At 35.6% G+C, this 14,274-nt stretch overlaps 1 protein-coding gene across 4 annotated transcripts in view; it reads right to left on the bottom strand.

Annotated features, from left to right (window-relative positions):
• The window catches only part of HERC4 (HECT and RLD domain containing E3 ubiquitin protein ligase 4), a 132,437-nt gene that overhangs the window by 44,707 nt on the left and 73,456 nt on the right, over positions 1 to 14,274 (bottom strand). For all 4 annotated transcript variants that reach the window (XM_057530793.1, XM_057530794.1, XM_057530796.1 and 1 more), the window contains 6 exons: positions 9,914 to 9,990; positions 9,190 to 9,314; positions 6,931 to 6,990; positions 6,683 to 6,794; positions 5,954 to 6,143; positions 4,433 to 4,605 (listed from right to left, as the gene is read on the bottom strand). In XM_057530793.1, coding sequence (XP_057386776.1) covers positions 4,433 to 4,605; positions 5,954 to 6,143; positions 6,683 to 6,794; positions 6,931 to 6,990; positions 9,190 to 9,314; positions 9,914 to 9,990 — 737 coding nt within the window. The remainder of the gene's footprint in view (positions 1 to 4,432; positions 4,606 to 5,953; positions 6,144 to 6,682; positions 6,795 to 6,930; positions 6,991 to 9,189; positions 9,315 to 9,913; positions 9,991 to 14,274) is intronic.

Raw genomic sequence — 14,274 nt, 5'->3', positions numbered from 1 at the left:
AACAAACAAACAAATAAATACATTTATTTAAAAAAATTTTAGTGACTCTTGTTGAAAATGATTCACGTGCCACTGACCTCTGATATATACTTTTCTTTATCTGGAATATTTTTTATTTTTAAAGGTAAATTTTCTTTCACCAATAGCAACCAGTGTTGCAGTTTTTACATCCTGCAGATATGACATATGTTTTTGAAAAGAAATGCTATGTTAGAATAAAAACTAACAATTTAGAAATCAGGTTTGGTTCAGGAACAAACATATTTCAGTCAAGCTTATTTAAGACTTGGTGGGAAATGATTGCTGATAGTTAATTCAGACACAGTGATTTAATAACTAAAGATAAAATCAGTTAATACTGCTTTAAAAATAGGGAAATTAGGCACTGAACAGAAGACTGATCCAAAAGACGTGGATATAGATTTACATATAAAATCAACAGTTTTAAAAAAATATATAAAAATACATTTGTATGGTAGGTAAGATTGACAAGACATTATTTTCTTCAGGAAGTCTTCTTTAATTCTTCCGAGTTATGTGCCCTCCTATGTGTTTTCATAGCACCCTTCATTTTCCTTAATCTAGCACTTACCATGCTGTATCATAAATGCTTACTTACTTGTATTATACAACTGTTCTACATTTATAATCTTTTTTTTTAAAGCATTTTTAAAAACATTTATTTATTTGGCTGCACCAGGTCTTAGTTGCAGCACTCAGGATCTTCGTTGCGGCACACGGGATCTTTTTTTTTTTTTTTTTTTAAAAGAGAAAGTCTTTTTTTTTTTTTTTTTAATTTTTATTTATTTATTTATGGCTGTGGTGGGTCTTCGTTTCTGTGCGAGGGTTTTCTCTAGTTGTGGCAAGTGAGGGCCACTCTTCATCACGGTGCGCAGGCCTCTCATTATCGTGGCCTCCCTTGTTGCGGAGCACAGGCTCCAGACGCGCAGGCTCAGTAATTGTGGCTCACGGGCCTAGTTGCTCCGCGGCATGTGGGATCTTCCCAGACCAGGGCTCAAACCCGTGTCCCCTGCATTGGCAGGGAGATTCTCAACCACTGTGCCACCAGGGAAGCCCACACGGGATCTTTAGTTGCAGCATGTGGGATCTAGTTCCCTGACCAGGGATCGAATTCAGGCCCCTGCACTGGGAGCGTGGAGTCTTAGCCACTGGACCACCAGGGAAGTCCCTACATTTATAATCTTAACAAGGGCAGAAATCACATCTTTTCCTTATCACTGCATCACTACTGTTTAGTACCATGGTAAGCACATAATAGGCACTCAGTAAATATTTGTAAAATGAATAAAAAAGAAATCACATGGTAGAAGTTCAAAACAACCTATACAATCAGTGTTACTGCCCAAAATGTACAAAATAAAATCTATGTACGTTTGATCATAACATTTCGCATTTTAATTACAGTTTAGTATTCTGATTTATAAACGTGAGTTCAGAGGTGGTATATGGTAAGTATACATATGTCTTATTTGTTTGGGTTTATTTAAGGGTTCCTTGCAAAAAAAAAGGGGGAGGTTGAAAATCACTGACTTAGAAGATTAGCATGATATGTAGCACTTAGGCTAGTCAGACAAAGTAAGTCTTTTCTTTTGTCATATTAGTATCTCTATAATGTACTGTGTGAAAACTCAGAAACTACTAAATAACACAATTACTTGCCAGCAAACTCATTTGCGTGGTAATACATCCCTTCCTGACAGCAGGTACCAAAATTATCTTTCTTGTGATGCCATTTGGAGCACTGGGAATAATTTCTAATTCAAAGCTTTCCAAAGGACATGACATAAGGGAGAAACAAGTCATTCATATATCCTGAAATGATCAGGAAATACAGAGTCCAGTCCAGTTCTACAGTTCCTAATCCTGCTCCAGGATTAGGTCAAGAAGGAAATTGTGTGAGAAACTTTTCCTAATTCTTAACCATGGAGCAGAGAGAAGAAATATATACAGTTGTCAGACACAAGGTGTCTTCAAAAACACAAATCTCTGATTAGCAATTTAGGTTCCACTAAAGATGAAAATGAATCATCTCTGATAGTGAATAACCACAGTTATCTATGACAGATTAGGATCAAGTAAAGTTTTCTCCAATGTAAGAGGTAAAAGAAAGATAAATGATTGTCCTAAGGACTCCCAGTAAGAGATGCTTATGAAACTGATACCATTATTACCCTGCTTTTGAGTATTTAACAACCTCAAACAGGAACATTATTACCCTGTTTTTGAGTATGTAACAACTTCAAACAGGAACTCAGTTTCCTCAGGACCAAATGAATCAAGATAAAAGTAGCAATTTCCCATCCAAATGGTGGTGGTGATAACAAAATCTCTGAATGTATAATAATTATATATATTATGTAATCTAAACAATACATCAATCCTGGGAAACCATCAGGCCGTTATTTCAATCCTTATTTTATAGATGATTCTCCATTTGCATATGTGATAAAGAGAAAGATTTGTTCAAAATCACACTGATAAGAAGCAGCACAGATGGGAGTTAGAATCATGGTCTTTTTTAACAATACAATGCTATCTGTAATCTGGAAGTATAAGCCTCTAGATCTAGGGGCATAAAATAAAAGCAAAGAACCATTCAAACATATTATATTACTCTATCTGCTGATACAGAAGTACATTAGAAACAGCAGGGACTTTGGAAGTCGATTTGGATTTGTATTTCAACCCTGCTGCTTACTGGTTTATGACCTTTGATATTCAGATTAAGGGACAAAATATAACTGTAAAGAGTTTAAAAAGTTAAATGAGGGATATACGTAAAGTGCTCACATGAATTAGTGTACAATGGAGGTTTCTAATCTTGGCCACTGTGACATTATTTTCCTTTCCCTTTCAGCTAGCAATAATTTAGGATCCTAGTTCTAGCATGGCTCCATCAAAAAGGTCTCTGGAGATGGAACCCCATAGGGTTCCCCTCAACAGAGACTGAGGCTTCTGAGCCAGGCACATAAATTACTTGCTCAAGTTCTGTCTGTAATTATGAAAGGCAAAAGGTTCAATTTTCTCCTCCGCTTCTCCTTCTCTCATTTTCATTTGTGGAAAAAGACACAGCTAAGGGAAAAAAGAATTTTTTTAAGAGGTAATGCAGATAAGAAAGGGGGGGGGGATGAATAATTATTTGGGAAGAGGGTCCTGTTGACAAAGGATGGTTCACTGAAGTAGTAGGAAAAGAGAGTCCAGAGGAAAGAAAGAATCTAATCAACCTCTTCAATCCTAGACAAAAGGCATAAAGAAAAGTAGAGACCCATTCCATGACAACAGAAGATCTTAATAGCAGTTTACTGCAGAATCCAGTTAACCTTAAAGTGCTTCAAGAAAGCCTTTGACTGGGAAATGCAAACATAAGAATGACTTATTTCCCCTTACGAAAAAAATGGCTATCACATCTTCAGTTATAATAAGAGAAATGACTTGTTTTTCTAGAGAGCTTAGACATACTAAATACAAAAGAAAAAAGTTCAAGAAGTAGTTGAGAAAGTACCCAGGAACTTCATTAAAAGAATAAAAAGGGAAAAATCAATGGTACATAAGGGCTCTTTCTTACAGAGAACAGAAGGACTTATCTCCTTTACCCTTTATCATTTACCTTAGTACCAGGCAAGAAGGGTGTGAAAACACTAAAGAAGCTGTTAAGGGGAGGAAACTAAAGATTTAAAGGTTCATATGGGTTTTTCAGTCATTCTAGAGGCTAGAAACATATCCTTCTCCCTTAGGTCATGTCTCCCAAAACAGCATCTTAAAAATACCAAATGGCACAACAGAGATATACCTACCAGCTGTCAGGGATGTCTCAAATCCATCTTTAATTAAACAGCTGACACTCTACTTCTTCATATAACTTTGAACTGCTACAAGTGTAAAGGGGACTATTTCTTCCACTGGGAAGAAGGGCAGGAAAGAACAATAGGCAAATTAATGAATTATATATGGTTCCAATTTCAAGTTAGTCATCTGTTTCAAAGGTTGTACTTTGATTGAAGCTATTAGTACCCAACAGCAAAAGGAACATGAGTTTAGATGTTCAAAATCACAACTAGGATGAAATCTCGTTCATATTATAACCATCAATAAATAACAAAAAGCGTATTATTTAAACTAACAAATCATGTTCTTCAAAAAAAACATAAGGAGAATCTAATTCATTAGTATGCTATTGTTCTGCCCAACTACAGACAAGTTATCCATAAATGCCTAACAAAGTCAAATAAGACCAAAGCTCTAAAGTATAGATACAGTCTTTCTTTTAAAGGAAAATTTAGATAACTTCTCCAAATTCCTATAATATCTTTTATGTCAATCTAATTCTGTAATATATTCATGTTAAAATAAACATCATCAGTCTGTTAGTGGCAATGGGGAGAGAGGAAAATAAATGGACTATTGGACATACCCTATGTAATATTTCTAAAACCTTTAATGCGGTATGAAGAAAACTGTTGAAAATTCTTCTTTCAGAAGGGGGAATGCCGATCTTGTAGAGTTTCAAAAGATGTACCACAACCTCCTTAAAAAGTTCTACAATCTTGAGGAATAGTGGAGGTTCAAGTACTGACCACCAGTTTTCTGTTATTAAAGGGTGAACACACAAAATAAAATTTAAAAAGTCACAATTTTCAAAATCATACTGACTTTTTTTCGAAAGCAGTGGCTCTTAACCCTTTGAAAACCTCAGGAAGATACACATAATATGGTATTTTACGTAACATTTCTAGGGTTTATAGATACCACCCCACCCTCAAGTTAAAGAATACGGTTCTAAAAGCTCTCAAAAGCAAAAATAAAGAAAGGTCTATTGAATTTACATTCTCGGTTTCCTAAGCTACATTAAAAACTTAATACCTAGTATTAAGACCACTTGTTAAAAAGTGCTTTGGAAATTAGGATTTTAATTTTTAAACAAAACACTTTTAAAACTGTATTGCTCCAATATTTAAAGATCTCTCCAACTTTTATCTTTCAACTTACATAACATAAAGTTGAAATATTGTGAAGCACCATCCTAAAAATGCAAGGTGCTCCTGAAAATCAAATACAGAAACTGAACAATGTAAAGTATACCATGTCTGTCCTTCCCCACGTTCACTATTTGTAGTTACTAACTACAAATATGACAATCTTATGCAGCAGACAGAAAGGAATACAAAAACTTATGACAACATGGAAGCAATATGCTTGTGAGTCCCTGCTTCATTCTTCTAACCACTGGCTAATTCCCTCAGATTCCAGGATTCTACCCCTTGCTTGTTGCTTCCTCTGCTCACCCTCAGCCTAAAACTTCTTGTACTGATTTTATTACTCTTATGTATCTCAGATTCACATACCTAACAAATACTATTAAGAAGGAAAGCACTGCTACTAAATGTAGCAGGCAAACTAATGGCCAGCAGATAAAGATGAAATGTATACAATTAGAAAAATTAAAGTGAGGAAAGTTTAGGCCAAAAACCCAGAGGAATAGGATCAAATAAACAGTGGAATCTCACCTACATGCAGAGACATCAGAAAATTAGCAAATGAGGGAAATACAAGGCAAAGGGTTAATAAAGTTCAAGGAGGATTTAATACCCATGTTTGTTCAGTTTTAATTGTTCCTCCTCCTTTACTTCTTTAACAGTAAGATCACTCTGGAGGGGATGAGGAAGGCAAATACGAAAAACAGTTTTTATCTTTCCTGATACTGTCTCTGCTGTTGTGCTCGATTAAAATTTTAATATTTAACATGCTTTGCCTCCAACTCTAACAACTAGCATCAGATGACTAGCAAAAAGCAACAAACTGAAAAACAGGTTTATCTCACCTTAAGACAATGTCAAAATAAGCAGGGTAGCAAAATTTCAAACAGCAAAGAAGTTATGAGCATTTTCATTTAAAGAGAAAAGGTTGTAAAAAAAAAAAGTATTAAAATTCTTACCAAGTACTTTCAGTGGTGCCTTTTCTAGGTTCACAAGAGCTGTACCAAAGGGAATTGCTATTGTGGTGAAATTGTTGGAATCACTCATCAGGGGGCATTCTGGTAGAGTAAGATAAAATCTCAATGCTTCAACATCAGGTAAGGAGCTAGTCAGTTTAGGAATAAGATTCTTTTCCAAGCTAGCTGCCACCTATATTTTGACAAAAAGTAAAACCTACTTCATTTAAAATGAATGCATATTCCAAAAAAAGAAAGAAAAAGAAAACCTTATACTATAGCAAACATGAAAAGGTGAAGGGAAAAAAAAAAAAAAGAAAAAGAAACCATCTTACAATGAATCAATGAACGTACTTTGGAGCACAATGAAAATTAATGCCTAAGCAGTGCTAAGAGAATTTTAAAAATCTTGCATACAAGATATTTACATCTCAATTTAAACTCTCTACATCTATAGTTATACAGACTTAACCAACATGGTAATATTAAGTAATTAAGAGTCTGCTCTGAACATCTGGAAAGATTTTCAGATATTTGACAGCTAAATTACAAACAGTTTAAAATAATACCCTATTTTAATTCTTATATTAGTATATTAAATAAAATTATACAGACATCTTAATAAAGTGTATGAAAGTATAAAGTTAATTAGGCCACAAACATATAAAAAAACATGGAATAAAAAACTCAACAGGCTACATAATACAAATATAAAATACTTTAAAAACAAACCTGCTGAGATATCTGAGGATGATCAGGTTGTATAAGTTTGTGGAATAAAAGCCTAGCAGCATTCATATCAACCCCTGAAAATCTGATGCCTGTTCTATAGTGATCATCATTGCTATTTAAAAAAAAGAGAGAGAGAGAGAGAGAAAATAATAAAATGCAACTTCAAAATTTTTTCACTTCTTTTTAATATGACATTATTTAATATAATAAATTTGAAAAATTCAGTATACCAAAGAATTGTCACTCACCTAACAGCTAAAAAACTTCCATTTAGACAACCAGACGAAGAAAACGTTCCATCTATTTCACTAAAAAGAAATTTAAAAATCACAAAATCACAAAATGAGAAATCTAATTGCTCACCTTTGGTGTTTTTTTTTTAATAGATCTTTATTGGAGTATAATTGCTTCACAATACTGTGTTAGTTTCTGTTGCAAAACAAAGCGAATCAGCCATATGCATACACATGTCCCCATATCCCCTCCCTCTTAAGCCTCCCTTCCCTCCTCCCTATCCCACCCCTCTAGGTCATCGCAAAGCACCAAGCCGATCTCCCTGTGCTATGCTGCTGCTTCCCACCAGCCAACTATTTTACATTCGGTAGTGTATGTATGCCGATGCTACTCTCACTTCGCCCCAGCTTCCCCCTCCCACCCCATGTCCTCAAGTCCATTCTCTATGTCTACCTCTTTATTCCTGCCCTGCAACTAGGTTCATCCGTACCCTTTTTTTTTTTTTTTTTTAGATTCCGTATATATACATTAGCATACGGTATTTGTTTTTCTCTTTCTGACTTACTTCACTCTGTATGACAGACTCTAGGTCCATCCACCTCACTACAAATAACTCAATTTTGTTCCTTTTTATGGCTGAGTAATATTGCATTGTATATATGTGCCACATCTTTATCCATTCATCATCTTTATTTTTTAATAAAAAATAAAATCACCTTTTATTTATTTATTATTTATGTGGATAAGATCCACATCACCTTTATTATTTAATAAAAAATAAAATGTAGTATTTAATGCTACAGAGCATTCCTCCAACCAACATTCGAAATAAATCAGAATTCTTGGGCTTCCCTGGTGGTGCAGTGGTTGAGAATCTGCCTGCCAATGCAGGGGACACGGGTTCGAGCCCTGGTCTGGGAAGATCCCACATGCTGCGGAGCAACTGGGCCCGTGAGCCACAACTACTGAGCCTGCGCTCCACAACAAGAGAGGCCGTGACAGTGAGAGGCCCGCGCACCACGATGAGGAGTGGCCCCCGCTTACCGCAACTAGAGAAAGCCTTCGCACAGAAACAAAGACCCAACACAGCCAAAAATAAATAAATAAATAAACCCCAATCTCTTTAAAAAATAAATAAATTTATAAATAAATCAGAATTCTATAAATTACTAAAGATTAAGTAAATCTTGATAAAGGTATTACTGTTTATCTCTTTATTACTCTCTCAAACATTACTACCGTCCTCTGATTCATAAAATAAATCTGATGTTCCTAAAAAGATTTTTATATAAACATGCACATTTAACTTTAATTCCACATGGTGGTAAATCTAATCTGGAATGTTATTTTTCTGAAGACTACTCTACATGCTTTTAAGAAAAATTTTAGTTTGGGAAAATAATTTAGAATTAAAAAACAGCTGATCAGCTATAGCCCCTCCTCCCAAATACCTACACCACCTTCAACAACAACAACAAAAACTTTAAGTACTAAACAAGTCCATCTTCAAGAAAAATATTCAAGAAAGAAGAAATACTCAACTCTTCCATGGAATATAGAAGTTAAAAGACAGTGACCAGGGCTTCCCTGGTGGCGCAGTGGTTGAGAATCTGCCTGCCAATGCAGGGGACACGGGTTCGAGCCCTGGTCTGGGAAGATCCCACATGCCGCGGAGCAACTGGGCCCGTGAGCCACAACTACTGAGCCTGCGCGTCTGGAGCCTGTGCTCCGCAACAAGAGAGGCCGCGATAGTGAGAGGCCCGCGCACAGCGATGAAGAGTGGCCCCCGCTTGCCACAACTAGAGAAAGCCTTCGCACAGAAACGAAGACCCAACAAAGCCAAAAATAAATAAATAAACAAATGTGGGGTTTAAAAAAAAAAAAAAAAAAGAAAAAGAAACAGAAATTCCTGAATGTGTACATTTAAATAAAGGTCCCAGAATTTAAAAAAAAAAAAAAAAAAAAAAGACAGTGACCACTATGAAGCTAGAAGGAACATTTTTGCAAACCCAATCCTAAAGTGGCTATATTTAATATTTTAAGTTATCATTTAATATATCATTATGTATATGAAAGAACTGTAACTTATAAACATCTAAATGAGATCTCCTAAAATATCCACTATTACAGAAATTCTAGACAATTAAACTTTTGTATATAAACCATTCAGTAAATGATATTTAATGAAATATTTATTTAAATAAAAACTCCTAAGTACAGGTTCCTCTACCATGGAGTTAAGAGACTTTGTGTAGATAAAATATTTTTCTTACTTGGCTATCTCTACAGGAAATCTTCCAGAGGGGTAGCTCAGCCATTTTTGAATTAGAGCTTCATTCACAGTCCAGATCTGCTTCGAAGGATCAGGATATCTAAAGTCATCTGGTGGCCCACAGTTCTAAATTTTAAAATAAGTAGATGAGTCAGAGGGAAGAGATATTATATATAAACCAAGACATGCCTCCACGTGTATTTGGAAGTTAATCTCTACTAAACACCTGGAACAAAAACTTATCAAATGAGTACTTCCCTGGTGGCGCAGTGGTTAGGAATCCGCCTGCCAATGCAGGGGACACAGGCTCGAGCCCTGGTCCGGGAAGATCCCACATGCTGCGGAGCAACTAAGCCCGTGTGCCACAACTACTGAGAGTGTGCTCTAGAGCCCGTGAGCCACAACTATTGAAGTCCACGCACCTAGAGCCCATGCTCTGCAACAAAGAGAAGCCACCGCAATGAGAAGCCTGTGCACCACAATGAAGAGTAGCCCCGCTCGCTGCAACTAGAGAAAGCCCACGTGCAGCAACAAAGACCCAAAGCAGCCAAAAATAAATAAAGAAAAAAAAAAAAACTTATCAAATGGATCTGAAAAATTCTGTAGACCCGAGGAAAAAAAAAATTAAGGCAATTACTTTGTAACATATAAAGAACATTAATATGGGTTTAAAAACAACTTCTAAATTATCTGAGCTTAGTAATTATTTATATGATTACTATTACCTGGGGATTAGAGTAATGTGAAAAGCTTTGATCTCCACCTGAGAAAATTCTTTTTACACAGAAATATTCTTCAGAATCTGTAATAAAAATAAAATATAAAACATTCAAGATTTATATGCATTTTTCAGAGCATCAAATATGCTACTGGATTGTCTCTTAATCATCTAACTTAATGAGACCTCCCGATCATGGGCTCAATGACACAAAATGACTGAGAATGTTCTGACTGCTATGGAGATGGTACTGACCAAGTGACAAATGTTAATGATCCCACAAGCACAACAAGCATTTGATAAGTTTAACAAGTCTTTCTTTTGACCTGCTCACCAAAAAATGGCATTTTCTAGTCTAGACCTTTATTATCTCAATATATTTTAAACTGAAGATGGTGTAAAAATTGAATGAAAGGTATAGAAGATAGCTCAGAAGGAAATAAAAAATAAGAATATTCATTTTGGGGAATTCCCTGGTGGTCCAGTGGTTAGGACTTGGCGTTTTCACTGCTCGTGGCCTGGGTTCAATCCCTGGTCGGGCAACTAAGATCCCATAAGCCTCGCAGGGTACAGCCAAAAAAAAAAAAAAAGGGAATATTTACTTTTAAAAAGAATGACAACGAACAAGTATATGTTAAATCTTCTTGAGTAATGCAAAATTCATAATGTAAAATTATTTTCTCTTTCAATATAGCTGTACAAAAGTAAGATGACACACATAGCTCTTTGTTAACAACTATTTATCAATAACACCCAAATCAGGTCCAAAAACATAAAAGTTAATACGCAAATTTAGTAGAAGTAAAGAAGGAACAATAAAGTACCTTTTTTTTCAAGTTTTGTGTTTTATTGTGGTGTTTATTTTTCTTTAAAAGTTTCTTTTTTTTTAAAACATCTTTATTGGAGTATAATTGCTTTACAATGTTGTTAGTTTCTGCTGTATAACAAAGTGAATCAGCTATATGTATACATATATCCCCATATCCTCTCCCTTTTGCATCTCCCTCCCACCCTTCCCTATACCACCCCTCTAGGTGGTCACAAAGCACCCAGCTGATCTCCCAGTGAGATGCAGCTGCTTCCCACTAGGTATCTATTTTACATTTGGTAGTGTATATATGTCAGTGCTACTCTCTCACTTCGTCCCAGCTTACCCTTCCCCCTCCCTGTGTCCTCAAGTCCATTCTCTACATCTGCGACTTTATTCCTGTCCTGCCCCTAGGTTCATCAGAACCTTTTTTTTTTTTTTAGATTCCATACATATGTGTTAGCATACGGTATTTGTTTTTCTCTTTCTGACTTACTTCACTCTGTATGACAGACTCTAGGTCCATCCACCTCACTACAAATAACTCAATTTCGTTTCAATAAAGTGCCTTTATAAAAAGACATTCAAAGCCTCTTCCTTTTTCTCCTCTCCTGTACCTCAAAATAGAAAGAGTATCTATTATCAAAAATACCGCTAGCCTAGTATTTAGAAGTATCACATACCAAAACACCATAGCTCCACAATGTAACTTAAGGCTAGTTATTTCCAAATATAATCCATTGCTGTGTTCCTACTGCTGACCCCCCACTCTTTAGTTGACTAATTCTTCACCTTGTATTTGTGACCACCACTGCTACAGAATTATAAATTCTTAAGGAAGGGACCACATCTTAATTTTCTTGATCATTCCCTACTACCAAGCACAATGTTTTATTTGTAAAAGAACTCAGTAAATATTTAATATGAATATATAATATAAAAAATTATCTAGCTTAGAAAATACTAATAATAAGAGCTTCAGAGATCAGAACATTAATATGACCAAATTTTCCACAACAAGACTGCTCTAAGGCCAAAAATTTTTAAGAACAGATTAAAAGGGTAAATCTAAAATATTAAATAAACCAATCATTCAACTTAAAATCTTTTCTCTACATCATCCTCACAAGCCTACAAGAAGTCATGCACTTCCTCAAAAGATTTAGCAGGATGTTATTCGTTTGTTCCTAAAAGGTGATTCCGCCTTCTTTAAATCATCATCAAGTAAACGGATGACTAATCTATAGTACATGAATGGGTTTCTGGGGGCTGTGAGTAGGGCACCAAAAATTATTTTCCTTAATTTCCTTTTAATTACTACTGTAAAAAAGTCTGTGAAACCTAGTCATTTGTCCTACACAGCTTCCCGCAGATTGGATTTTGCTGATTATATCCTCAAGGATTCTCCTAACATTTCTCTCAGTCTTCTGTATTTCCTGTAAATTGGTAGTTGGATCTAGAGAGGATTTAATTAGATTAATAAGTCAATTATTTTGACAAAACTATTACATGGTGGTGGAAGGGGCTGTTCTTCCATCAGTAAGCACATAATGTGTAGTTGGGTTCCTTTTTGTGATGTTAGTAACCATTGATGCCCAATGCTTAGACCATTAATTCACTGTGGGTTGAAAAATGATACACTAATATTACTTCCTCATCTTGTGGTTGGACCATTAGCTTCTCCCTATCTACCACATAATTCATTAACCTGTAATAGGAAAGACTAATGCTGTTCTTTTCCATTTATTTACTATCGTCTGGCTTTTTGAATTTGTATTTATTTGATTATAATTTTTACATGTTTCTTAGTAACATGGATTTCCTCAATGGGAATTTCCGTTAACTTCCTTTACCTATTACATGTCTAAATGTTTGTCTTATTCATTTATTAGGTGTCTTACTGTTTTTCACACCAATATGTATGAGCACTTTGGATATTCAGGCTACTAACCTCAGGTTATATTCGTTACAAACGTTTTTTCTAAATAATTATTTAATTTTGACTCACAAGTTTCTTTTTCCATTAAATCAAATGTATTTATCTCATTTTTTTTTTTTTTAAAGAGGAAGTGGGTTTCTTTTTTAAAAATATTTATTTATTTATTTGGCTGCATTGGGTCTTAGTTGTGGCACGCAGGATCTTCGCTGCAGCATGTGGGATCTAGTTCCCTGACAAGGGATCGAACCCGGGTCCCCTGCGTTGGGAGCACAGAGTCTTAGCCACTGGACCACCAGGGAAGTTGCTCTCTTTCTTAATGGTGACTTTCACTGCCATAATGGTAAGAAAGGTTTTTCCCATCCTCAAATTATAGAATTATTTTCTTAAAAACTCTTTTACATTTAACTTTAATCCATCTATAATTTATTTTAGTGTATACTGTTAGGTTAGGATCTAAACTGACATTTTCCTCCCAATTTTCATGTTTTGAGTAATTCTTTCCCCTTCTCCACATATTAGTGATGCCCTGTTTTAAAGTTATGAAGAGACACTACACCTCTTCTACCTATAACATACAACACTAAACAACTTTGGCACTCTCCTCCATCCCGAAAGTGTTCTCAAAGTCCTTCTCATAACTTCCACTTCATATAGTCCTTCCTATAACTCCAAGAGCCACTGCCAATCAACTGGAGTTTGAACAAAACCTATATATTGGGTTGGCCAAAAAGTTCCTTCGGTTTCTAAGTAAAAATAAAAGACATTTTTCATTTTCACCAAGAACTTTATTTAACAACATAGTCACCGTTTTGTTCCACTATCTTCTGCCATTTTTCAGGCAACTTCATAATTCCATCTTCCCAAAACCTTTTATCTTTTTGATCAAAGAACTGTTCCAGGTGCCATTTACAGTCTTCCAGGGAATTGAAATATTTTCCATTAAAAGAATTTTGTAAAGACCGAAATAAATGGAAATCCGAAGGTGCAATGTCTGGTGAATACGGCGGATGAATCAGAACTTCCCAGCCAAGCTGTAACAGTTTTTGCCTGGTCATCAAAGACACATGTGCATTATCCTGTATTATCCTGAAGGAAGATTATGCGTTTTCTGTTGACTAATTCCAGACACTTTTCGTCAAGTGCTGCTTTCAGTTGGTCTAATTGGGAGCAGTACTTGCTGGAATTAATCGTTTGGTTTTCCAGAAGGAGCTCATAATAGAGGACTCCCTTCCAATCCCACCATATACACAACATCCCTTCTTTGACGACCAGACTTTGGTGTGGTTGGTGGTGGTTCATTTCGCTTGCCCCATGATCTCTTCTGTTCCACATTATTGTACAGTGTCCATTTTTCATCACCCTTAAGGAGAGAATTGCATGCAGAAATACGGTCGAGAAGGTTTTTTTTCACTTAACTTATGTGGAATCCAAACACCAAAGCGATTAACATAACCAAGCTGGTGCAAATGACTTTTGATGCTTGATTTGGATATTTTGAGTATGTTGGCTATCTCCTGCATGGTATAACGTTGATTGTTCTCAATTAATGTCTCAATTTGACCGCTATCAACTTCAACTGGTCTACCGGACCGTGGAGCATCGTCCAGCAAGAAATCTCCAG

The sequence above is a fragment of the Balaenoptera acutorostrata genome, chromosome 16 (genome assembly GCF_949987535.1).
Source record: "Balaenoptera acutorostrata chromosome 16, mBalAcu1.1, whole genome shotgun sequence".
Taxonomy (NCBI): domain Eukaryota; kingdom Metazoa; phylum Chordata; class Mammalia; order Artiodactyla; family Balaenopteridae; genus Balaenoptera; species Balaenoptera acutorostrata.
The sequence above is the reverse complement of the archived record's forward strand: the minus strand, read 5'-3'. Positions and strand labels throughout refer to the sequence as shown.